A 24,969-nucleotide genomic window follows, 5' to 3' on the forward strand; every position below is an offset into this window, starting at 1 on the left:
GCCGCCCAGCGCGAAGGAGGGAGCAGCCTGCCGAGGAATGGCGCCGCCCACACTTCCCATGCCGCTGACGACAACAGAAGCGGACAAAGAAACAAGACGCAGCAAAAAGACACAGACAACAGACAACCGGGGGAGGGGAGGGGAATTAAATAAATAAAAAAAATAAATAAAATCTAAAAAAAAAAAAAAAAAGAAAGACCATAATTTAATAGGAGAACTTTTCTTAGACTTGAGTGAGGTGAATAAGCTGGTAATGCTGTAATTAAAATCGATTGAGTGCTTACTGCATGCTTATTGCATACATTGTGTGGGTGCAGTAATCTTAGAAAAGAGAATGATCATCTCATCTCCTTGTTCAGAGAACAGGATGAGAAAACTCTTCAAGTAGAGGGACCTATGCGGGAATGGACATGTTCAGGTGGACATTAGCTAAGGAAGTTCCTGGCAATGGCCTTGTTATTTTCAACAAAAAAACATGAGAAGGGAGTGTGAGGATTGGATGGGTATTTTGAGAAATTCAGGAATGTCTTCAGTTCTTAGCACATGCAGCTTTGTTGCAATAGGATATTTTTATTTAATTTCGAGGTACAAGCGGGATGAGCCAGGAACCTAATGTTGAATCTGTTGAATGGGTAGGAATAGTATGAAGGCAAAGTTTCTTTTGCTATTTATACCTTCTTATTCTCACCTTCATGCTACTTCTCTGTTTTGTTTTAACTTTAGGGTACAATATTAACTAGGCATTTTCCTCCATTTATGTCCACAATTGAACATTTTGGGGATAATAATCTTTTAAGTTCATATATTAAGTTCATGTATTAAAAAAATTTTTTTTACTAAAATATTTTATTTACAGGTAACCAGATCCAGTAGTTACACCAGAAAATCCCAGTTCCAGGTAGAAGAGGAAGATATTGAAAAACTAGAAATTAGGTATGTACTTTGGGGTTTTACAGAATTGCTTTTTTCTGTGCCAAAAGAAACTCCTAAATTTAACTGAAAAAAGCGAGCCAATCTTAATATAATTCTCTTTAGCAAGTTGGTTGATGAAACTTAGAAGAATTGGCATCTAATTTAAATCTAAATCATCTTTTCAAAATCTGATTCCTATGCAGAAATAATCAAGGTGTGTTTATTTTATGAACAAAAATAACCTAAATTTCACGAACTATATTATTTTTAAACTTTTTCCCAAATTAGTTGCTCCTTAAATTTCTAAATCATAGCATAATGGATGCAAAGAATATATAGAAAAGCAATTATATCTCAATTTAGAAATAATTTTTTTATTCTTCTTGACATATCTGCTGTCTAACAGAAATTTCAGTGAGGTAAGAAGTCTTATAAGATAATTCAAGAGGTGCATGTGTTTGAAGTCTGTGCTATCCTAGGTCTTAAATTTATGCTCTTTGGGAGAGGAAATTTTTTGTAAATGCATGTGTAGGTGTGGTGTTAACAAGTGTGTTCATCCAAAGGGTGTATTAATCATGTTTGGAATGATAAGATAATGTACTTTTCTAAATCACCCATGTTTACATATTAATTGGTTATAATTGAGAAAGACATTTAATCTTTGTGCTTTTCTTAAATTCAACAAAGTAACCCTGTAGTCTTGCTACACTTTAAAATAAAGCCTATACTTTGAAACTAGTAAACTTAAGTGCTTTCTTTTAGACTTTTAAAAATGGTTACTTTCTGTGCTTTTAAATAAAAGCTATTGCAGCATTTTGCCTTCCTAGTTGGATAGTGAGGTGTATGACAGTGCTGTAACATCTCTTTACTTTTAAGCATGTAAAATTGATTCTATAATACAAATCAAAGTGATTTGAAGCTCTTTGGTACCATGTGTTTTCTTTAACATTATTTGCAAAAAATAAAGCCAGTTTTCACTTTCAGGATTGACTTGTGGAACAATGGAAACCTGGTGCAAGATGTTTTCCTGGGTGAGATTAAAGTTCCTGTGAATGTATTAAGAAGTGACTCTTCTCATCAAGCCTGGTAAGAAAACATACATTCTAGTAAACTCTGTAGTAGGTCACCCTTTAATACACTGTGTATGCAATTAAATGCTTATTTTAAATTTGCAGTGGGATAAGCCAAAAGTCTTCAGTGTTAATTGGTTTAATCATTATTTAATTGTTTCAGAAATATAAGTAGATAAGTAATTTTGTGACTTCACTTGTGCTATTGGGATAAAATAACTTAATTGTCTAGGGATATTTTTCTGTTAAACTAAATCTTAATTTCACGGGGAAAATGGAAAACATTTAAAACAGTACTTAAGAATTGCTTGTATGAGAAAATAGTCACAGATCAACCTGTGCAATTCACAAACTTTATTAGTGATCATGGGAACTGTGGTTGTTTGAAAGCAAAGGGTTTCAAGGGAATCATGTTTATGGGGTCTAACAACCAGTGATTGTCCTTCACCACACCCCACTGAAATGCACTGCAGATGGCCTTGGTGTTTTTTCCCACATGTCTAGTGTCTAAATATTGTTGAGCTGATTCAGTTAATACACCTTTCAGGAGCTTTGGGGACTCCAATATTGGCTACAATATTACTTTATCTTTTCATGACTTAGCAATAATGACATTAAACTTAATGTTCAAACATTAAATTGAGGTTAGTTTCTTAGCATACTTAATATGAAACTATTGTTTTTTCTGTCTATAGCACTTATAAGCATGCATATCCTATCCCTTCCAATAGGTAGCCTCAACTAGGGATTCAACTGAGTATATAAGAACATGCCTTTTAAGGCCCACTTGTTAAATTTCAATTTCAGCTGCCGGGAAAAAGAATTGATACTGCGTGTTTAGATGTTTCTTACTGTAGGCATCAGTCTCAGTTGTCCTGAAAGAGTCTTCCTCTCCTGATTGGCCATCAGACATACATCATTTTGGACTCTGTTTCTCTCAATCCTTTATAGACTGATTTTTAGACTTGCAAAAAAATTTTTCCCTGCTTTTTAAAATCTACATTACCAGGGCATATTTGCAATAGAAAGCACATACTTTATGCAGTTCAGTGAATCTGGATCCACGAATATACGCACAGCCAACACTGTAGTCAGGCACAGAACCGTTCCAGAGTCCCAGAGGTTCCCGGTGCCCCCCATCCCCAGGCAGCCCCAAACCTCCAGCCCTAGCTCTTGGGCTCTCTGTCCCTATAGCTCGGATTTTAGACTCTCCATTTTTCCATTTTACTTTTACCTCTTGCTAATGTAGATCAAATAATTATTGGTCTTTAGAGTGAGATTTTGTGAATTTTCTAAAATGCATCCACATTTTAGAGGAAAAAAAATAAACTTAGTCACTAGGAAAAATGGGGTCCATCACTCCCCTCCTATGTACACCTCTTCTCCTTCCCCATTCCATAATATATCATAAATTTTAAAGTGAACTTTCCAGAGTTCTGTTTGTCAAGTCTAAGCTAATAAGCCATACTACTCAGTTCCAAAATAGGATGTGAGGGTGAGGGAATACTTGTGCCACAAAGGGTTCCTAAAGTGAACTTGATATGTACTGCATAACCTGTATTTTAAGTGAGACTATCTCCATATATGCCCTCCAAAGTTGGTAATACTTTGTCCAGCTATGTTGTCATGATGTAAGAATGCATGGATATCATGCATGGATATCAATTTTACTCCTAAGATTTTTGTTATCAATAGTATTAACACTTTAACCTTTCAAAAGTAAATATGCTAAAATTTTTATGCAGCATGAAATAGAAACATCTGCTAATTTGTTTATATTTCCATTGATTCAAGGAAATACAAAATCTGAATGCCATTTTCTGAAGTCAGAAATTAAACACACTCCTTAGCCAACTGCAGAATTGTAGCATCCCATTGTGGGATTGATTGTAATCGCATGAAAACTCAAGAAAAGCTTTATTTATCTTAAGGATTTCATGCATATTCTTCCTAATCTTCATAATTAGGAAAGAGAATAGTTACCAATAATGTAATTTTGTTGTTTAAAAGTCTCAATTTATTTTCTTTCTTAGAAAATTTCCACTTAGGTTTTGTCTATTACAGTCTTCTCCTGAAAACTGGTGATTTTACTGTTTCAAGTTTAAATTTTTAAATAAAATTTTATTGAAGTACAACATTTTATACATGAACATACATAAACGATAAATGTGGAGTAAAATCTGTGAATTTATAAAACAAGCATATTATCATATATCCCATACATCTCCCCACCACCAGTACCTTGCATTATTGTGAAACATTTGTTACTTACTATGAAAGAGTATTATCAAAATATTACTGCTAACCATAGCCCATATCTTATATTTGGTGTACTCCCCCCACCTGATTATTAACATCTGATATTAGTATTATATATTTGTTAGCGTTCAGGAGAAAATGTTCTCATATTTATCCTGTTAACCACGGTCCATCATCCACCACTGGATTCTCTGTTATACAGTCCCATGTTTTAAAAAATCCATTCAAAATGTACACTCAGTGACTTTCATTTTCATCACAGAATTGTGCTGTCATCACCTCAGTCAATGGTAGAACATTTTCATTCCTCCAAAAGGAAAAATCCCATACCTCCTTGTATCTCCCTTTTATTGTCCCACTCTCTTGCCATTGCTGCAAAATATTACAGGAGTACTGTTAACTATCATCCATAAGTTATATTAGTTGCGATTTTCCTGTGTATCACCATGTTCTTAGTATTTTGTATAAGAACATTCTTACATTTATACTATTAACCACAGTCTTCATCCACCACCAAAATCAGGTATATATTCTCTAGATTATTCTCTGGTTTCCTTTCAGTTGACATTTAATGTCCACAGACTACCCCTTTCAGCCAGAATCACATTGTAGGTCAGCAGTGTTAGTTATACTCCCTATAATTTGTTACTGTCAACTCTATTCATTTCCATACTTTTATAGTTGTATTAGTCAGCCAAGGGGGTCCTGGTGCAAAATACCAGACATCTGTTGGATAAAGAGCATTTGTTTGGAGTAGAATCTTAACGGTCACAAGGCCATAAGAATAAGTTACTTGCCCCACCAAAGTCTGTTGTCATGTATCGGAGCAAGTTGGAGCAAGATGGCTGCTGACATCTGCGAGGGTTCAGGCTTCCTCTTCCTCTTAAGGCTCCATGGTCCCAGCTTCTTCTCATCTCAGCTGTAGGCTAGCATAGGCTCGTCTCTCTCCCTGGGGCTCATTTCTTTCCTGACTTTCTCGGCTGTTAAGGGCTTTAGTCTCTTCAGCTGCAAACTAACAGCTTGGCTCTCTCCCCAGGGCTCCAGGGTCCAAAACTAAACTCTCTGTGTTCTTCTTCATGTATTTTCTTCCCTTTGATTGAGCATCCATTTATATAGCCCACAAAGGAGGTGGGATGAGCTTTAAACCAAATTGCCCTCATGATGTGGTCCAGTAAAGCCCTAATCTTGATTTAATAAAGTAAAAGTGACACCTCTGAATCTAATACAATCTAATACACCCAGAGGAATTGCCCAGTTTACAAACACAACCCAATATCTATTTTTTTAATTCATAAATAATACCAAACTGCTACAACAGTTAACCTTATTAATAATGCTACTCAGTTTAATTTTATGCTCAAAGTATAAAATGATAATTCAGTCACCTTCACATTCCTTTCTTGACTATTCAGTTCCTTAGTAATGATGTGTATTCTTTATTCTGAAACTTCTATTAAAGATTAGGATTAGCTTGTTACAGTTGATATTTAGCTATTTTTTATTTTAACTGTAGATAATATAATTTTATTTGATATTTTTAGAATACACACATAGTGCATAGTTCAAAAGGTAAAAATCTCTCCAACCCTTTAAACCAGCTATTCAATTTCTATCTTCTCAGGCAGCCACAGTTTTGAGTTTCTGGAAATATTTTTTGCATATACAGATAGATATGTATTATTATTATTATTTTTTTTAAGATTTATTTATTTATTTCTCTCCTTCGCCATCCCTGCCCCCCACCCCGGTTGTTTGTTCTCTGTGTCCATTCACTGTGTGTTCTTCTGTGACAGCTTCTATCCTTATCAGTGGCACCAGGAATCTATGTTTCTTTTTGTTGGCGTCATCTTGTTGTGTCAGCTCTCCGTGTGTGCGGCGCCATTCCTGAGCAGGCTGCGCTTTCTTTCGTGCTGGGCTGCTCTCCTTATGGGGCGCACTCCTTGCACGTGGGGCTCCCCTATGCAGGGAACACCCCTGCGTGGCTTGGCACTCCTTGTGCACATCAGCACTGCGCGTGGGCCAGCTTATCACACAGGTCAGGAGGCCCTGGGTTTGAACCTTGGACCTCCCAGGTGGTAGGTGCACACCCCATCCATTGGGTTGTATCCTGCTTTGCATCTTGCTTTCTTTTTTTAAAAACAGATTTATTTATTTCTCTCCCTACCCCCGGTCCCCCATTGTCTGCTCTGTGTCCATTCTCTATATGTCCTTCTGTGTCTGCTTGTATTCTCTTTAGGTGGCTCTGGGAGAACTGATCCTGGGACCTTCTGGAGTGAGAGAGAGAGAGATGCTCATTCTCTTGAGCCACCTCAGCTCCCTGGTCTGCTTCGTCTCTTATTGTCTCTCCTCTTGTCTCTTTTTGTTGCATCATCTTGCAGCACCAGCTGTCTGCATGGGCCAGCGCTTCTGCACAGGCCACCATTCCCTGCAGGCCAGCTCACCATGCAGGCCAGCTTGCCTTCAGTAAGATGCCCCTGGTAAACAAACCCTGGACCCTCCTATATGGTAGATGGGCGCCTAATTGCTTGAGTCACATCCACTTCCCTGCATCTTGCTTTCAAAGCTCAATAAATATTTGTTGACTGTTGATGGTGGATAAGAGGTATAGACTCTGGAACCAAAGTATCTTGGTTCAGATCCCGTCTCTGTTACTATCTGTGTGACCTTCTTCAACAAGTTACTTAACCTCCAAGCATTTAGAGATAAGGGAAATTACTGTGGAACAAACCAAAACGGGATCTGTATATCTGAATATAGAGAATGGGACACTTTTAAAATGGGCACATGCCATCCCAGGGAAGCACAACCAAATCGTAACTGAGTAAGCAGTAGTACAGATAATTTTGTTATACTGTGTATGGAAAACACTAGTTAAAATAGAAAAGTAAGATCAGCCTAGAACAGTAAAAAAAAGATCCCAGAGAGGCAGATTTTGGTACTGTTTAAGCACAGGGATTCTGACTGAGAAGTATTGTTACTGTTTCCTTGCAAAGATTGTTGTTAGGATATATGAGAGTGTCTTGCTTAGAGATTCTTTTTTTTTTTTCATTTGTTTCTCTCCCCTTCCCCCCGCCCCAGTTGTCTGTTCTCTGTGAGAATTAGCTGTGTGTTTTTTTGTCCGCTTCTGTTGTTGTCAGCGGCATGGGAATCTGTGTTTCTTTTTGTTGTGTCATCTTGTTGTGTCAGCTCTCCATGGGTGTGCCGCCATTCCTGGGCAGGCTGCACTTTCTTTCGTGCTGGGCGGCTCTCCTTAAGGGGCGCACTCCTTGCCCGTGGGGCTCCCCTATGCGGGGAACACCCCTGCGTGGCACTCCTAAAATGTATTGTCACAAAAAATGCAGATACCTATACCACTTGACTATTGTATTTCCTTAATAACTTTAGTAATTGGCTCTCTGCTTTCTACGTGTATCAAGCTCTGAGCTTAGTCATTGCAAATCAAGTTTACCCTTCGATGTGCTGATAAAACTAAGAATCAGAATTTGCAAGACTACGGAACATATCCTGGATTGCCAAAGCCATGCCCTCATCAGGATGCTTGGTGATCAGCTGGCTTGACTTTCCTAGAGTCATCTTTCTTAACAGATTTAATAAGGTTCTGAATTACTTTATTGGACCAATCTTTAAATCACTACTTCTCAAATCAGAGTAGAACAAGAATTCCTCTCTTGGGGTGGTGACATAGTTTTGCCAGGTTAATTCATTGGTTCCCTTTTCTGTCTTTATCATATCTTTCTCAAAGCTAATAAAAATTTTATTAAACCTTTTCCCTCTCATTTTTAGACAAGTTAGTCAATTAAGGGAGGCCATAGGTAATCTAAAAATTAAGTATCAGAACTGCACCATCTCCTTTATTTAAAAAAAAAAAAACCCAGCAAATAAGTGAAGGAGGAATGATGGAATTACAAAATTAGCAATTTGCAGTCCATGATAATTAATGGCTCTAAGCCAGTGATCATCAGTGGTTGCTAATTTCACAAAAATAGAAACAATCAGACATTAGTGCCTCCTGGTGGTGGAGTTCACAACTCTGTCAATGAAGTATTCTTGCCAGAACATCAAATCTTGATCTAACGAATCCTCAAAATCTAGCCACCAATATATAGGAAATACAGGGGGAACAGAGGAACATGTTAAATGACATCATGGAGATAGAGTTAACACAATCTCAAATGCGGACAGCTCTAGGGACAAAATACCTGGTTTCTTGGTGGGGGAATCTATAAATTAAAATAGCCTTAGGCAATCTATCAACAAATTACAAATCTATGAACCTTCTGAAATACTTCAGTTAAAATTATAATTCATAGAAATGGAAATTGCTTCAAAATGATGTAGGAGTGGAAGGGAAAGGATGAGTGGAAGTACAGCAGAAAATTGTAACTCAGGAAAATTGACCTTGAGTTAATAATTATTGAAGATTGATGATGAATACGTGAGAGTTCAGTATTCTATTTTTTTGACCATACATTGAATTTTAAGTAAGTTTCACTTTTTTTTTCTTAACTGGCAAGCAAATCCAACACTTAATTCCTTTGAGATCTTCATTTTTGTATTTTCTGTACTTTTTGTTTCCTGCATAAAAATCTATTTATAGCTTTCTAGTCCAATATACAATGAAAGATTGAGTCTCAAAATTAATAGCCTGCTGCTTCTGAAGTTTCCCAACCTTAAAAATCTAGTTGACTCTTATTCAGGTTTCTTATAGCTTAGTTTGTTGATTTACCTTACTGGCTTGGATGCTCATTACCACTGCATGGCATTGACTGTACTTTTTACCTTAGGTACTTGCTCCAGCCAAAAGACAATGGAAATAAGTCTTCTAAAACTGATGACCTAGGGTCTCTTCGATTAAATATAAGTTATACAGAAGACTATGTGCTTCCTTCAGAGTACTATGGTCCTTTGAAAACTTTGCTGCTAAAATCACCAGATGTTCAGGTACTTTGTAATTTTATATGTAAAATAATTCTGTAAAAGATGAGGAAAAGATTTCAGAGTATCAAATCTTATCAGATCAGTAAATATACGTATTTAATTTGACTGAACCAGAGTACTTTGATTCCATTTGATGTGCTCCAAATTTCTTCTCTGTGATAGAATTTTGGGGAATTATTATTCTCTACAACAGATATAGTTAATGAACATATTTTAATTACTTTTACACTTTATGATTGCACATTTATTCATGTTTCCTTGATTTTGTGCTTGTTTTTCACCTTTCTGTGTTCTAGCCCATATCTGCCTCAGCTGCTTACATTTTGGGTGAAATATGTCGAGATAAAAATGATGCCGTTTTGCCCCTTGTACGACTGCTGCTGCACCATGATAAACTTGTTCCTTTTGCCACTGCAGTGGCCGAATTAGACTTGAAGGATACACAGTAAGAGTTGTATCTTATTATACGTTAATTATGTATTGCTGAAATTTGACCTTAGCTTGCCAAATTATTTTTGTATTCTGGGTACTTTCGAATTGACCAGCCTTACTGCATAGTAGGCTTAGCAAGTGCCAACAGTAAAGATAACAATTAATGAAGGATTTTTTTCTTCTTTTTTACTCAGTGAAAAAATTTCCTTTGTTACTTACCTTTGTTTCTCTCTGTAATGATTCTAGTGTCACTTTAAAAGCAAAACATCAGGGCAGCAGTTTTATTTCCTTTACCCGTTATGTATCATTCTTATTTGTACACATCACATTATAAAACATAATCAGGGAAGCAGATGTGGCTCAATTGATAGAGTATCTGCCTACCGTATGGGAGGTCCAGGGTTCAAACCCAGGGCCTCCCGACCCAAGTGGTGCACTGGCCCACACACAGTGCTGCTGTGCGCAAGGAGCACTATGTCACACGGGAACTTGTGTAGTGGAGCCCCACGCGCAAGGAGTGCACCCTGCAAGGAGAGCCGCCCTGTGCAAAAAAAGCGCAGCCTGCCTAGGAGTGGCACTGCACACACAGAGAGCTGATGCAGCAAGATGATGCAACAAAAAGAGACAAGGTTCCCGGTGCTGCTGAGAATGCAAGCGGGCACAGAAGAACACACAGCAAATGGACACAAGAGCAAACAACGGGGGGGAGGGGAAAAGGGGAGAGAAATAAATTAAAAAAAACATAATCAGGTGACTTCCCATTTCCACCATAGTCCAACACAGTTATTTTATATACACAAACACATATTTATATGCCACTTTTGTGGTTCATAAACATCCCAAATACCTTACATAGTTTGTTTTTTGCTTTAAAAAAAAAATTTTGCTCTTATACGTTTTTGGTAACTAATTTTGCTAAGGTTGAAAAACCTAGTGGCTACCAGGTTTTAAATGGGTGGTAAAAAAAATTACTAAAATTGTATATTGACCAGTCAAATATCTCATGTTATTGGTTTTGTAACTTCTGTTTATTACATATGGTTTCACTTTATTTATATTTCTGTTTCAGAGATGCAAACACAATTTTTAGAGGAAATTCCTTGGCTACCCGCTGTCTGGATGAGATGATGAAAATAGTGGGAGGGCACTACCTGAAAGTAACATTAAAACCTATTCTAGATGAGGTACATAATATACATCCAATAATGATAATTTGGGGCTTCATTATAATATCACTTTCACCTAATGATTTATTGATGGGAATAATATATCCATTCATGCTTTATTGAAAGAATAAGGCTTACCACTTTGAAGTGAATAAGTTACATTTCAACCAACAGAGTTTTACTCAACACATTGTAGTATAATCTACATCATTATTTCTTTTTTATTGGATTTCTGTGCTAGATATTTTGTTTCACCTAGAACTCTAATTCACAAGAAATATTTTTTTATAGAGTTCTTTTGGAATATTACATTATCTCTAGGTGAGGGGTTTAAACTTTCTTAGAATTTTAATTTTTATAATGAGCTTGTATTCTTATAGAAATAGTAGTTTCATTTTGCCAGGTTATTTAGAAAAAAACATTAATTGAAAAATTAATCTGTTTTTAGATATGTGAATCCTCAAAATCCTGTGAAATCGATCCTATTAAATTGAAAGAGGGAGATAATGTAGAAAATAATAAGGTAAGTCCTTGTTATTGATAACTACATACAAAACTGGTCTTAAAGTTGTACCTGTTTCCTACTTACATTGTAATATTGCTTTATACAGGGGAACAATGATATTGATTATTTTCATAATGCCCTTAGTATTAGCAGCATGTCCTGTGACTTATTTTTAGAATATTTCTTCATTGAACTTTACTTTTTTGGTTGTTTTTGATTTTCTCTTTCTTGGCTCTAATAACCGTAGTGGATTACAGCCATATTTAGTTGCAACCCCCATTTTTGCCATTCCTTTGGGGTCAGACTGATCAGACTAAGTAGCATTTGCCTCTGAGAAAACAATGAATGTGTTAGGGTCACAAGTTTTCATTGCAGTAGACACAGTGTCACACTGTGCATGAGGCTACAAATTCAACTTCTCTGACTTCCCTTCAGATCATTTTACTACTCTCTGTTGCTTCTTTTTCCGTACATTGACCTTTTAAATTTAAGTAGTCAAAATCTAATTTTTAAAGTTAGGTCAGAATATAAATTGCAGGACTTTGGAATATTAGATAGTGACTTTGTAATCTCATTTTCCTTGCAGTTTTTTCATAAAGGCTATTGAAGATGTGTGAAAGTCAAAATTTTCATGTTTACCCTTTTTAAATTCTACAGGAAAATCTGCGCCACTATGTTGACAAGTTATTCAGTACAATTGTAAAATCAAGTATGAGCTGCCCCACTGTAATGTGTGATATCTTTTATTCTCTAAGGCAAATGGCTACTCAGAGATTTCCTAGTAAGTGCCATTGTTACTAAAATATGCCATTTCTTTTCCTGTATTTGATTTTTTCTAGGTATTTATTGTGTTATGGTTTGTGTGAAATGTTTAAAAGGTTTATAGATATAGTCTTTAGTTTTTCAAAATGGTTCTAGCCTTTTTATAAAATGTCTTATTTTTCTTGTAATCACAAAACGTTCTTTGATACAATAGCAACTTTGTACCAAAACCATATCTAAAAATCTTAAAAGAAAGGCAAAAATTTAGAACTATAATATTATGTAAGCAAACATTTATGCGAGGTGCCTATGAGATTGTTAAATAGAATAAACAAAAATAACCTTCATTTTCTGTACCAACAGCTTTTTCACTGTACCTGCATTCATTTGGTGGGAATATTTAGATTTTCTCAAACTGCCTAACAGTTTGAGAAAGGCAAGGTTTTGGTGATGAGAGTTTCTTACAGAATGACTTTAGTCAATATAAACATTTCTATTGCAGTGTTTGTAGAATTTTGAGGTACATGTATCACTTACTGGTATGCTTTAATTTTGCAAGAGGAGCTGTGTCAAGGCTTTGCTTGGAAACATTTTGTAAAATTAAGGGTTGCTGGGAAGTGGACTTGGCACAATGGATAGGGCATCCACCTACCACATGGGAGGTCCATGGTTCAAACCCTGGGCCTCCTTGACCCATGTGGAGCTGGCCCATGCGCAGTGCTGATGCGCGCATGGAGTGCTGTGCCACGCAGGGGTGTTCCCCGCATAGGGAGCCCCACACGAAAAAAGTGCAGCCTGCTCAGGAATGGCACCGCACACACGGAGAGCTAATACAACAAGATGACGCAACAAAAAGAAACACAGATTCCCCGTGCCGCTGATAAGGATAGAAGTGGACACAGAAGAACACACAGTGAATGGACACAGAGAGCAGACAACTGGGGGGGAAGGGGAGAGAAATAAATTTTTAAAAATAAATCTAAAAAAAAATTATTAAGGGTTGCTATCTCACTGTAAATACTTGGAATTATTCTAGTTTTATACATCTCTTGATTAGTAAATAAACTTGCTGTAACTCTCCTTCAAATCTGCTTGTTAAGGTGGGGATGGGATAGGGCAGCACTTAAATTATCATTCTTACCCAGCTGTGTGAAACTAAAATTATTTCAGTAACTACCTGAACAGATTTTATCACTTTCTTTTAAGTCTGTCTGTATGTGTGCACATGCATGCACAATTATCTACTGCTAAATGTACTCAGTTCACTTTTTGTGGGGTTGTCTAAAGTAGATAAATTGAGACTTAAACAGTTAATATCAAATAAAAACATGAAATCTGGTCTTGGTAACAAAAGTTAGGGCAATAGAGACATTGAAATATGAAAAGATGAAATTCTGATTGAACTTGGGTTTCTTCAAAAGTGAGTTAGATCATAATAACCATATTGAGTGCTTAGTGAGTGAACAGACACAGTGCTAGCCTGCATCGTCCTCTACTCCCATCTTTACAACACTCACAAGGTAGGTGAAACTTCCACTGGGTAGATAAAGAAACCACCGAGGGTTAGAGAAGTTAAATAGTTTGTCCAAGTTCCCTAACATGGCCAGCAAGGTCTTAGAGTTAGGCCTGGGCTACGTCATAGTACGTGCTACTTATCAATAACTTCTACACTATCCAATGATCTTGGCCTTAAATATGCTTTAGTTGTTTAATTCTTTACATAAATTATCTAAAACACATTTTGAGTTTTTAAATAAATGCAGATGTATCTCCTTAACTATCTTTGGTGCCTTAAAGATTATGATGTCTTCACATCCTCAGCAAACTACAGTATTGATAGTTTCATTGTCATAAAATATTTTCATATTCTCTCATTTGTTCTTCTTATTCTCCTGGGAGGATAGGCAGACAGTGAGTGGGAAGCCACTATTGTTAAAGACCTACAGATTAAATAGCTTGTAAGTGGTTACCTAATGAGTGTCTTAAAAGAGTTAAAACTCAAACCAAATCCAGATATTCTTTTCCTACCCCACCTGCTTCTCTACCATCTATCTGCTTGCTGGGGTAAGTGATTTACTTCAGTCTAAGATGAAAGCTGTAGGTAAATGATAAAAGCCATGGAAGTCTTCAACTCATCTGCATTTTTATTTTGAATATTGATTGCTTTTTTTTAAGGAAAGGATTTCTAGATAATGGTTTTAATAACTTTTGATATTAATAGAATTTTTGAGGGACAAATTGAAACAGTATCCTAAAGCTGAAAGCAATCTACTATCCTAGTCTTCAGGGTAAAGTATTGCCACTAGGTAGTGCTAGATACTACCTTTATTTTTTTATTATTATTTTTTTAACATTAAAAACATTTTTTAAAGGATACTTAGATTTCATAAATGTTGCATAAAAAACATAGGGATTTCCATATGCTCCGCTCCCCATACCTCCCACATTTTCCTACATAAACAACATCCTTCATTAGTGTGGTACATTCATTGCAAATGATAAATGCATTTTGTGGCATTGCCACTGAGCATGGATTATAGTTTACTTTGTAGTTTATACTCTATCCCACATAATTCTGTAGGTACTACCTTTATTTTTGTTATTTTAATTTCAGGAGTCTCTTCGTGCAGGTGAGGAAAGAGGTATTTTTCAAATTAAATATTTCTGAAAATCTAGTGGTTTGCATTTCATTTTATTTCCTTTCAGATTTTTTTTTAGTCATAGGGTTTTTTCTTTAACTTAGTCATAATCATTACTATCATTTCATCAACTCAATCCTTACTAGACAAATTATATTGATCTCCTATTTAGTTTACATGTTTTCCCAATTTTATTTTACTGTCATCTTTGTTTTTTAATAGTGTTTTTTGTGCATGACATTTCACCATTTTTTTCCCTGCAGATGACCCTCATGTTCAATATTCTGCAGTGAGCAGCTTTGTATTTCTTCGTTTCTTTGCTGTAGCCGTAGTATCACCTCATACTTTTCATTTGCGACCTCATCACCCAGTAAGTGTTTGCTCTTTTCAAAGCTTTTTCCATTTATATTTATTTATATTAAAAAGAAGAAAAGATAAAATAACAAACCAATTTCAGTTGGCCATGTTTTCTTATAACTGTTACTTAAATTTGCTAGGCATTTTTTGGCCATTTCATTCTATCAGAGAAGGCTGAAAATTCTATTTCTATTTTGTGTTGTTAAAAGATATTATAGAAGAGTGACGAAATGTTGAGAATTGTTGACTCCTAGTGATGGGTACAAAGGGAATTCATTGTCCTTTTCCCTCTGGAGTTGTATATGTTTGTAAATGTTATTAATACAAGAATTTTTTTGTTTCTGTTTTTTTAACAGAACCTACTTTCCTTGTCTTAAAATAGTTTAATTTGGCAAATATTTTTAAATCTCACAGAAATTTAAGGGACTCATTTCTGAGAAACATACAGAGTTTTAGTAGAAAGTAATTTGGCATCTCCATATTTTTATTCACCTGGGGTAACATTGTAAATATATAGATTAAAATATTTTTAAAAGCATATATATAGTCTTTGTGTTCTGAAGTCCTGTTTAAGCATATTAATTTTTTTTTATTAACTATATTTCAGATTCGCAAAAATAAAAGAATAGAAAAAGGCAGTTCAACAAGTTATGGAAACATTACTCCTAAAAAGTTATTTTCCAATTCCTTTTATCACATCTAATTCCAACTGCTAACTCATTTGTCCTCTAATATTCAGAAAGATACAGAGATAAACATGGATTAGTTAAATGACATAGTCATGCTTTCCTTATGAATGAAAAAAAAATGCTTGATCATATTCATATCTCATAAAACCAAACCCCATATATATTTTTTAACCTTTAGAATTAATGTAGTACCAACTTTGCTTTTTCTACAAAACAGTACAATATTATTGCTAACTGTAGTCCATAAATTATGTTAGTTATATTTTTCCCACGTACCACCAATTCTTAAACCTGGCAGTAGTAGAACATTCCTGTATTTACATTATTAACCACAGGCCTTATCTATTTCTAAAATCATTGTTATACATTCCTAATATTGTCCTCCACCTGTCCTCCAACTAACATTAATCGACCTAGACTACTTATTTCAGCCTCAATCACATTCATAAATCAACAGTGTTTGTTGCATTTGTTATAATGTTACCATCAAGTCCAACCATTACCACATATTTACATTTGACCTTATTAAACAGTCTTCATACCAGCGTCTTCTCTACCTTCCCATCCCACATTCCATCTCCCACCAGCCTACCCTTCATAGTCCAACTTCATAAGTCTACTCATTATACTTAATTCATACTGATGAGACCATACAATATTCATCCTTTTGTATCTGACTGATTCACTCACCATAAATATCCTCAAGGTTCCTCCATGTTGCCATGTGCTTTCCTAATTAATTTCTTATGGCTGAGCAATACTCCATCGTACAAATATATCACATTTTGTTTATCCATTCATTGTTGATGGACACTGAGGTTGTTTCCATCTTTTAGAAATTGTAAATGCCACTATGAATATCAGTGTGCAATATCTGTTCACATCCTTGCTTTCAATTCTTCTGACTATATTCCTAGCAGCAGGATTTCAGGATTATATGGCAGTTCTATATTTAATTTCCTAAAGAACTGCCAAATTGTCTTCCACAGAGGTTGTACCATTTTACATTCCCACCAACAGTGGAGTGTTCAGATTTCTCCACATCCTCTCCAGCACTTGAAGTCTTCTCTTCTTTTAATAATGGCCATTCTATATGGTGTGAGATGATGTCTCGTTGTAGTTTTGACCTGCATTTCTGTAATAGCTAGTGATGTTGAACATCTTTTCTTGTGTCTTTTGATCATTTGTGTTTCCTCTTTGGAAAAAGTTCTGTTCAGTTCTTTTGCCCATTTTTTAATGAGGTTACTTATCATTTTGTTGTTAAGTTGTGTGATCTCTTTATATAATAGGGAGATCAGTCCCTTATCAGACATTGCGTAGGCTACCTTTTTACTTTATTGACAAAGTCTTTCGAAGAACAAAAGTATTTAATTTTGAGGCAGTCCCATTTATTTATTTTTTCTTTTGTTGCTCATGCTTTAGGTGTAAGGTCTAAGAAACCACCACCAAGTTCAAGATCTTGAAGATGTTTCCTTAGATTTTCTTCTAAGAATTTTAAGGTTCTAGTTTTTATATTTAGACTCTTGATCCTTTTTTTTTTTCTTTTTTGAGGGACAGTTCACAGCATTTTATTCAAGTTACTCCATTTTACTTAATAACCTGCCATGTAGTTCCTGGCACCATGAATATTACTGTCATTATGGTTTCTCCTTGGAAAGGACCATGGTTTTAAAAATTGCATCTCTTCTTATAATTCTATGGTCAAATCTTTTATTTATGGAAAAGCAACCCCTTAATCACAAGAGAAGCAGAAGGAACACTTGAGATTTATTTGTATAAATTTATCTCTACTGAAAAGAATTCAGAGCTCATAATCTTTCGGGTTTGTATTTCACTTGGGGGCTTTTTGGGGGAGAGGGGGTATCACTGCCTCTCACAAAACTGAGTGATACGAATAACATGCCCCAGTATCCATGAAAGGAAATGATGACTAGTCCCCAGAGGACAAGCAGGTAGCCCTTCAGGAAAGAAGTCTCAATGGCTTTTAGGGGTGACAGAGTCATCCTACCAGGGTAAGGGGACAGAATCATTAACCCCTTCCCTTGTCAGTAGTAGTAATTACCCATCAAGAGAATAAGGTATAACCAGGTAAATAGGAGAGGTAGTAACTAGCAGGGTAACGCATGAGTTAGAATCGCTAAAACAAGGATGTGTGTGTTTAAATAAGCCAGGGGTTGGTAGGGGGGTGACACCCATAGTTTGGAGAATATGACAGAGAAGAGGAATGTGTGAAAGCAATATATAGGTTTCCCACTAGGGAACCCACAAAAAGGTGGTACTACCAGTCAGGGGTAATCTTGGGCTGTTCTTTGAGATGAGAGTATATTGAATGGGTTCTATAGTTTTTAGGTGAAAATTGGAATGATAATGAACAAATGGAAATGGTAATCATTTTCCCTTGTTTGTTCAATAACTACTGACAGAGCACCTGTGGGCAAGCTAGTAGGACAGGTGCTGAGGAGAAAAATTAAAGCTGCCTGAGATGTGTCCTGACACAAGGAGTGATCTAGCAGTGGGCATCAGATCCTAGCACACTACAGAGCATTGCGTCCCAGGAACCACGGGAAGGGAAGGATCATTTCTGAACGGCAGGATCAAAAAAGGCATTCCCCAGTCCTCTTCTCTGGGTTCTGTGTGTGTGTGTGTGTGTGTGTGTGTGTGTGTGTGTCTTTGTGTCTTTATTTTTTTAATGTTACATTTCAAAAATTATGAGGTCCCCATATACCCCTCACCCCCTCACCCCACTCCTCCCTCCATAACAACAACCTCCTCCATCATCATGAGACATTCATTGCACTTGGTGCATATATCTCTGAGCACCGCTGCACCTCATGGTCAGTGGTCCATACCATAGCCCACACTCTCCCACAGTCCACCCAGTGGGCCATGGGAGGACATACAATGTCCAATAACTGTCCCTGCAGCAGCACCCAGGACAACTCCAACCCCTGAAAATGCCCCCACATCACATCTCTTCCTCCTACTCCCTACCCCCAGTGGCCACCGTGGCCACTTTCTCCACACCAGTGCCACATTTTCTTCAGTTACTAATCAAAATAGTTCATGAATAGACTATCAGTAAGTCCACTCTAATCCATACTCTATTCCTCAGTCCTGTAGACCTTAGAATGGTTGTGTCCACTCCACATCTGTATCAAGAGGGGGCTTAGATTCCAGATGGATGCTGGATGCAATCCTCCTGCTTTCAGTTGTAGGCACTCTTAGATCCCTGGTGTGGTGGTTGATCTTCTTCACCTCCATGTTAGCTGAGTGGGGTAAGTCCAATAAACCAGAGTATAGGAGTTGCAAGTCTGTTGAGGCTCAGGGCCTGGCTATCACATGGTCAGTCCAGAGATTCAGGTCATTCTCTGGGTTCTTAGCATGTCCTTTGTGCTAATGTCTCATTCTGCCCCATTCCAGGCACTTGCTTGTCTTATCTTGCTCTGTAGTTTGAGAGAGAGAAGTGTGAGAGGGTAAGGTCTTGCATCTCAAGTACCTAATAAATGTGTGTGTGTGGAATTGATGTTTGTGGAAGGGCTGTTCTATTTCGGTCCAAAAAGGTGGGAAATTTTGAGGGAAAGGAGAGCTAAGATGGTGGAGGCAAGGCATTCTAATCAGAAGGCAGGAACAAAGGTAAGTCAACAGGCAAATTCAGTCTGTGGTTGGAGACCAGCAGGTAGCCGAGATGAGCTAAAAAGTAGAGCTTTGCTTGGATATAGAAGGAATGAAAAAGTTGAAAAATTAAGATATTGCCACCACCAGGTTAAATTATCTGGACATTTTTTTATAGACGAGGAGCTTTGAAGGTTTGAGGGCAAGGAAGTGACTTGCTTTAAGGATGATTTCAGAAAGATTAATTTTGTGAGACAGTGAGGTACAAGAGAAGTCTAAATTAGAGAGCTGCTGCCATGATCCAGGTAGTAAGAAGGGCCTTGAACAAAAGTGGATGCAGTGGGAATGGGAAGGCTGCCCTGTAGTGATAAAGAACTTCATCACTGTTGGACAGAAGGGGGATAAGTCCAAAACAATTGCTAGGTTTTTAATCCAGGTCATGGGGAGAACGCCAATATAGTAAGGGACCTCAGAAATGGTAGCTGGACTCCCTCTGCCAAGTAGGTTTGTCAGATGAACTAAAAAGCTAAAATCTTTTCCTAGTTCTCTTCTTGGAAACAACTGTCCTACTCAAGCTCAATCGGATCATATTTTTTAAAATAATGAAAAATAGATGGTATTAAAGAGAATTGAAGGCTAGAAATTCCTACGTAAACAGCATCCACCACAGAAGGTGGGGCTACCACAAAAGGTGGGTCTGAATGTCAAAGTTTAGAGAAAGCTTTAAGTTTGTTTTTTGGTGCTTTGGATGGTAAGCAAACAAGATGGAGAGAGATGCTATTCCATTTGTGATACCTTTAGATTTGCACAATACCATGGCATGCAAGGACTCTACCATGTGAATCAGCCAGGCAAGCCAAAACCCATTGCTCAGGAGGGTGTGATAGTGGTCCCAAGTATTGATTGAAGGGGCCCAGAAGCCCAAGGCTCTGATAGGGGATACTCTGAGGCTGGAAGACAACCCACATGTAGCAGCCCATAGAGAGGGTGATGATTGTGAGCCAGAACAAACTGACCTTCCGGAAATAAGCTGCTTCACTTGCTGTGCTCCCCATTGTGGCCTCCTTGATCCATTTTGAATTAATTTTTGTATAAGGTGTGAGATAAGGGTCCTCTTTCTTTTAGATATGGATATCCAGTTTTCCCAGCACCATTTGTTGAAGAGGCTATTCTGAACCAGCTGAGTGAATTTGACAGCCATGTAAAAAATCACTTGACCATAGATGTGAGGGCTATTTCTGAATTGTCAATTCCATTCCATTGGTCAGTCTGTCTGTATGCCAGTACCATGCTGTTTTTACCCCTGTAGTTGGATAATATGCTTAAGTCTGGAAGTGAGAGTCCTCCAACTTCATTCTTCTTTTTAAACGTATTTTCGGCTATTCAGGGACCCTTACCTTTTCAGATAAATTTGATAATTGATGTACAAAGAGGGAAATTGGAATTTTAATCAAGATCGTATTAAATCTGTAGATCAGTTTGGGTAGAATTGACATCTTAATGATATTTAATCTTCCAACCCGTGAACATGGAATATCCTTCCATTTATTTAGATCATCATTGGTTTCTTTTAGCAATGTTTTATAGTTTTCTGATTTCAGAAAACTATATCCTTGGTTAAATTTATTCCTAAATATTTGATTCTTTTAGTTGTTATTATAAATGGAAATTTTTTCTGACTTCCTCCTCAGATTGCTCTCATTAGTAGTGTATAAAAACGCTATTGATTTTTGCATATTAATCTTGTATCCCTCCACATTGCTGGAATTATCTGTGACTTCAATAATTTTGTTGTGGATTTTTCAGGATTTTTCTAAGTTAGAATCAGATCATCAGCAAAAAGTGAAAGTTTTATTTCTTCCTTTCCTATTTGGGTACATTTTATTTCTTTTTCTAGCCTAATTGCTCTAGCTACAACTTCTAGTACAATATTGAGTAGCATTAAAGTAGGCATCCTTGTCTTCTTCAGTGGGAAAGCTTTCAGTCTTTCACCAATAAGTTCATGTTAGCTGTGGGTTTTTCATATATACACTTTATCATTTGAGAAAGTTTCCTTCTATTCCTTTCCTTTTTTATCAAGTGTTTTTATCAAGAAAGGATGTATTTTGTCAAATGCCTTTTCTGCATGCATTGAAAGGATCATGTGATTTTTCTGTTTTTTAATATGGTGTATTACACTGATTACTTTTCTTACATTGAACCACCCTTGCATCCCTGGTATAAAGCCCACTTGATTGTAATGTGTAATTTTTTGGATTTGTTAGCAAGCTTTTTTTTTTATCCCTCCCCTGTGGCTTTTTGTGTGCTCTTTGCTCTGTGTCCATTCGCTGTGCTGTGTTTTTGCTTGTCTCCCTTTTTTGTTGCGTCACCTTGCTGAGTCAGCTCTCTGCAGCTTGCGGGCCGGACAGCGCTTCTTGTGGGCCGGACAGCACTTCGCAGCATGCGGGCGAGCCTGCCTTCACAAGGAGACCTTGGGACATGAACCCAGGGCCTCCCATATGGTAGATGGAGCCCAACTGTTTGAGCCACAGCCACTTCCCTGTTAGCAAGCATTTTGTTGAAAATTTTTACATCCATATTCATTAAATAAATTGGTCTGTAATTTTCTTTTTTCGTCGTATCTTTATTTGGCTTTGGTATTAGGGTGATGCTAGCTTCATAGAATGAGTTTGGTAGTGTTCCTTCCTGTTCAGTTTTTGGAAGAGTTTGAGCAAGGTTAATATTAGAGCCTTTTTTTCTTCTTCTTTTTCTTTAAATGATTTGAAGCATCTGGTCCTGGACTTTACATTTCGGGGACGTTTTTGATGACTGATTGAATCTCTTTACTTGTGATTGGTTTGTTAAGGTCTTCTATTTCTCCTAAGGTCAGTGTGGATTGTTCATGTGTTTCCAGAAATTTGTCCATTCATCAGCATTGTCTAATTTGTTGGCATATGGTTCTTCTTATCATCTTAGGATCTCTTTTACTTCTGTGGAGTGAGTCGTATTGTTGCATCTTTTCTCTTTTGTTCTTTGTAAATCCAGCTAAGGGTTTATAGATTTTGTTTATCTTCTCAAAGAACCCGTTTTAATTCTATTGGTTCTCCCCATTTTTTTTTCTCCATTTCATTTATTTCTGTTTTAATCTTTATTATTTCTTTCTGCTTGCTTTTCGGGATTGATTTGTTGTTCTTTTTCTAATTCCTTCAGGTATACAGTTAGGTTTTTATTTTAGCTCTTTCTTCTTGTGTAGTATAAGCATCGAGGACTATAAATTTCCCTCTCAGCACTGCCTTTGCTGTATCTCATAAGTTTTGGTATGTTGTATTCTTATAAAATCAAAAATTTGTCTTGAAGTATTTACTTATTTCTCTCGTAATTTCTTCTTTAACCTACTGATTGTTTAAGAGTTTATTGCTTATTCTCCATATATTTTTCAGCTTTACTTTTTCCTGCCTGTTACTGGTTTCCAGGTTCATTCCATTATGGTCAGAGAAAGTGCTTTGTATAATTTCTATCTTTTTACATTTATTGAGACCTGTCTTGTGACCCAACATAAAGGGCTATCCTGGAAAAGGATCCATGAGCACTTGAGAAGAATGTATATCTTGCTGTTTTGGGGTGTAATGCTCTATAAATGTGTGTTAGATCTAGTTCATTTATCATATTATTTGAGCTTTCGTTTCCTTGTTTATCCTGTCCAGGTGTTCTATCTAATGCTGATAGTGGAGTGTTGAAGTCTCGAACTGTTATTGTAGAGATACTCATTTCTTCCTTCAGTTTTGCCAATGTGTGTCTCATGTATTTTTGGGCACCTATGTTAGGTGCATAAATAGTTACTGTTATTTTTTCTTGGTGAATTGTCCCTTTTATTGATAGATAGTAACCTATTTCACCTAAGAGTTTTGCATTTAAAATCCATTTTATACAATATTAATATCACTATACCCACTCCTTTTGGATTGCTATTAGCATGGGATTTCTTCTTCCAAATGTTCACTTTCAGCCTGATTGTGTCCTTGTATCTAAGGTGAGTTTGTTGTAGACAACAAATAGATGGATTTTGTTTTTTTTCTATCAGTCTATATCTTTTAAACTGGGAGTTCAATCCATTGACATTCAATGTTACTATTATAAAGGTGTTATTGCTTTATCTGTTTTATCCCTTAGCTTTCTGTTGTCATATTATACTATTTCTGTCTTTGAACTCTTTCAGTTTCTCTTACTTATGTTTTTCATTTCTACACTCTTCTCCCAGGCTCTCTCCCTTGTCTTCTCCTTGCAGACTGTAACACACTCTTCAGATTCAGTCTCTTGGTAACATACTCCCCTGGTTTTTGTTTGTCTGTAAAAACTTTAAACTTGCCTTCATTTTTGACAGATAGTTTTTCCAGATAAAGAATTCTTAGCTGGCAGGTTTTTCCTCTTAGTACCTTAAAGATATCATAACACTGCCTTCTTGCCTCCATGGTTTCTCAAGACAGAATGGCACTTAATATTAAGACTCCCTTATAAGTAATACATTGCTCTTCTCTTGCTTCTCTAAAAATCCTCTCTTTATCTTTGGCCTTTGACAATCTGAATAGTAGGTATCTCAGGGTAGGGCCCTTAGGATTTGTTCTGTTTGGGGTGTGTTATCCTTGAATATTGATATTCATGTCTTTCATCAGGGTTGGAAAATTTTCAGTCAGTATTTCCTCAAGTATTCTTTCTACCCCTTTTCCATTTTGTCTCCTGGGACACCTATAATGTATATGTTTGTGCATTTCATATTGTCGTTCAGTTCCTTGAGATGTTCAATTTTTTGCATTCTTTTCTATGTCTCATATATTTTCAATTTCAAATGTCATACCTTTGAATTCACCTATTTGTTCTTCTCATATTTCAGATCTGCTTTTATATTCCTCGAATGTCTTTTTAATCTCATCCATTGTGTGTTTCATTCCCATTAGCTCTGTTTTTGTTTTTTGGGTTTTTTAACAGGCTTTCAAGTTGTTCTTTATGCTCACATAGTGTCACCTTAATATTCTTTATCTCTTGAGTCATATTTCCCTTCATCTCCTTAAAATGATTAAGGAGGTTTGTTTGAGCATCATTTATTAGTTGTCTTAAATCCTGAATCCCATCTAGATTCACGGCTTGTTCCTTTGAGTGGGCCATATTATCCTGTTTCTTAGTGTGGGTTGTTATTTTTTTTATACTTAGCCATCTGCTTATGTTGATGATTTCGGTCTGTTGACAGTTTCATTCTCTTGCCCAGTGATTTTATTTCACAACTCTTCTTTGATTTTTAGTGTAATTTTTTCTAAAACTTTAATATTGCCCAGTTTAAGTAGTCAAAATTGTGGCAGGGAACTGCTAATGACCCAGTATACCGTGCCTAGGAGAAATTGGGAGAAGACAGCCTGTCTTCCTTCACTTTCCTGAGTGGTCAGCATATGGTACTCCTTGGCAAACATTTCCATGGAGATGGATCATTCCACTTCCACTGTCTCTTCCGAGCTGGTGAGTTTTGGTGGTTAATTTGCCAAAGAGAAACCACAGTCAGCCCTCCACCACACCTTCCATCTTCCCAGGGAGCCATGTCCTTTCCCCTCTCCATTGACTGCTCAGCTGCAGGTTTTACTGAGGCTCTTCGCCTCAAGGATA

General features: G+C 36.7%; 1 protein-coding gene across 3 annotated transcripts in view; it reads left to right on the forward strand.

Annotated features, from left to right (window-relative positions):
- The window catches only part of RASA2 (RAS p21 protein activator 2), a 136,630-nt gene that overhangs the window by 73,274 nt on the left and 38,387 nt on the right, over window positions 1-24,969 (forward strand). For all 3 annotated transcript variants that reach the window (XM_058295088.2, XM_058295089.1, XM_058295090.2), the window contains exons 8-15: window positions 857-933; window positions 1,897-1,998; window positions 9,026-9,182; window positions 9,476-9,624; window positions 10,681-10,795; window positions 11,226-11,300; window positions 11,940-12,063; window positions 14,947-15,053. In XM_058295088.2, the coding sequence (XP_058151071.1) occupies window positions 857-933; window positions 1,897-1,998; window positions 9,026-9,182; window positions 9,476-9,624; window positions 10,681-10,795; window positions 11,226-11,300; window positions 11,940-12,063; window positions 14,947-15,053 (906 nt within the window). The remainder of the gene's footprint in view (window positions 1-856; window positions 934-1,896; window positions 1,999-9,025; window positions 9,183-9,475; window positions 9,625-10,680; window positions 10,796-11,225; window positions 11,301-11,939; window positions 12,064-14,946; window positions 15,054-24,969) is intronic.

This window comes from Dasypus novemcinctus, chromosome 4, assembly GCF_030445035.2.
Source record: "Dasypus novemcinctus isolate mDasNov1 chromosome 4, mDasNov1.1.hap2, whole genome shotgun sequence".
Lineage (NCBI taxonomy): Eukaryota > Metazoa > Chordata > Mammalia > Cingulata > Dasypodidae > Dasypus > Dasypus novemcinctus.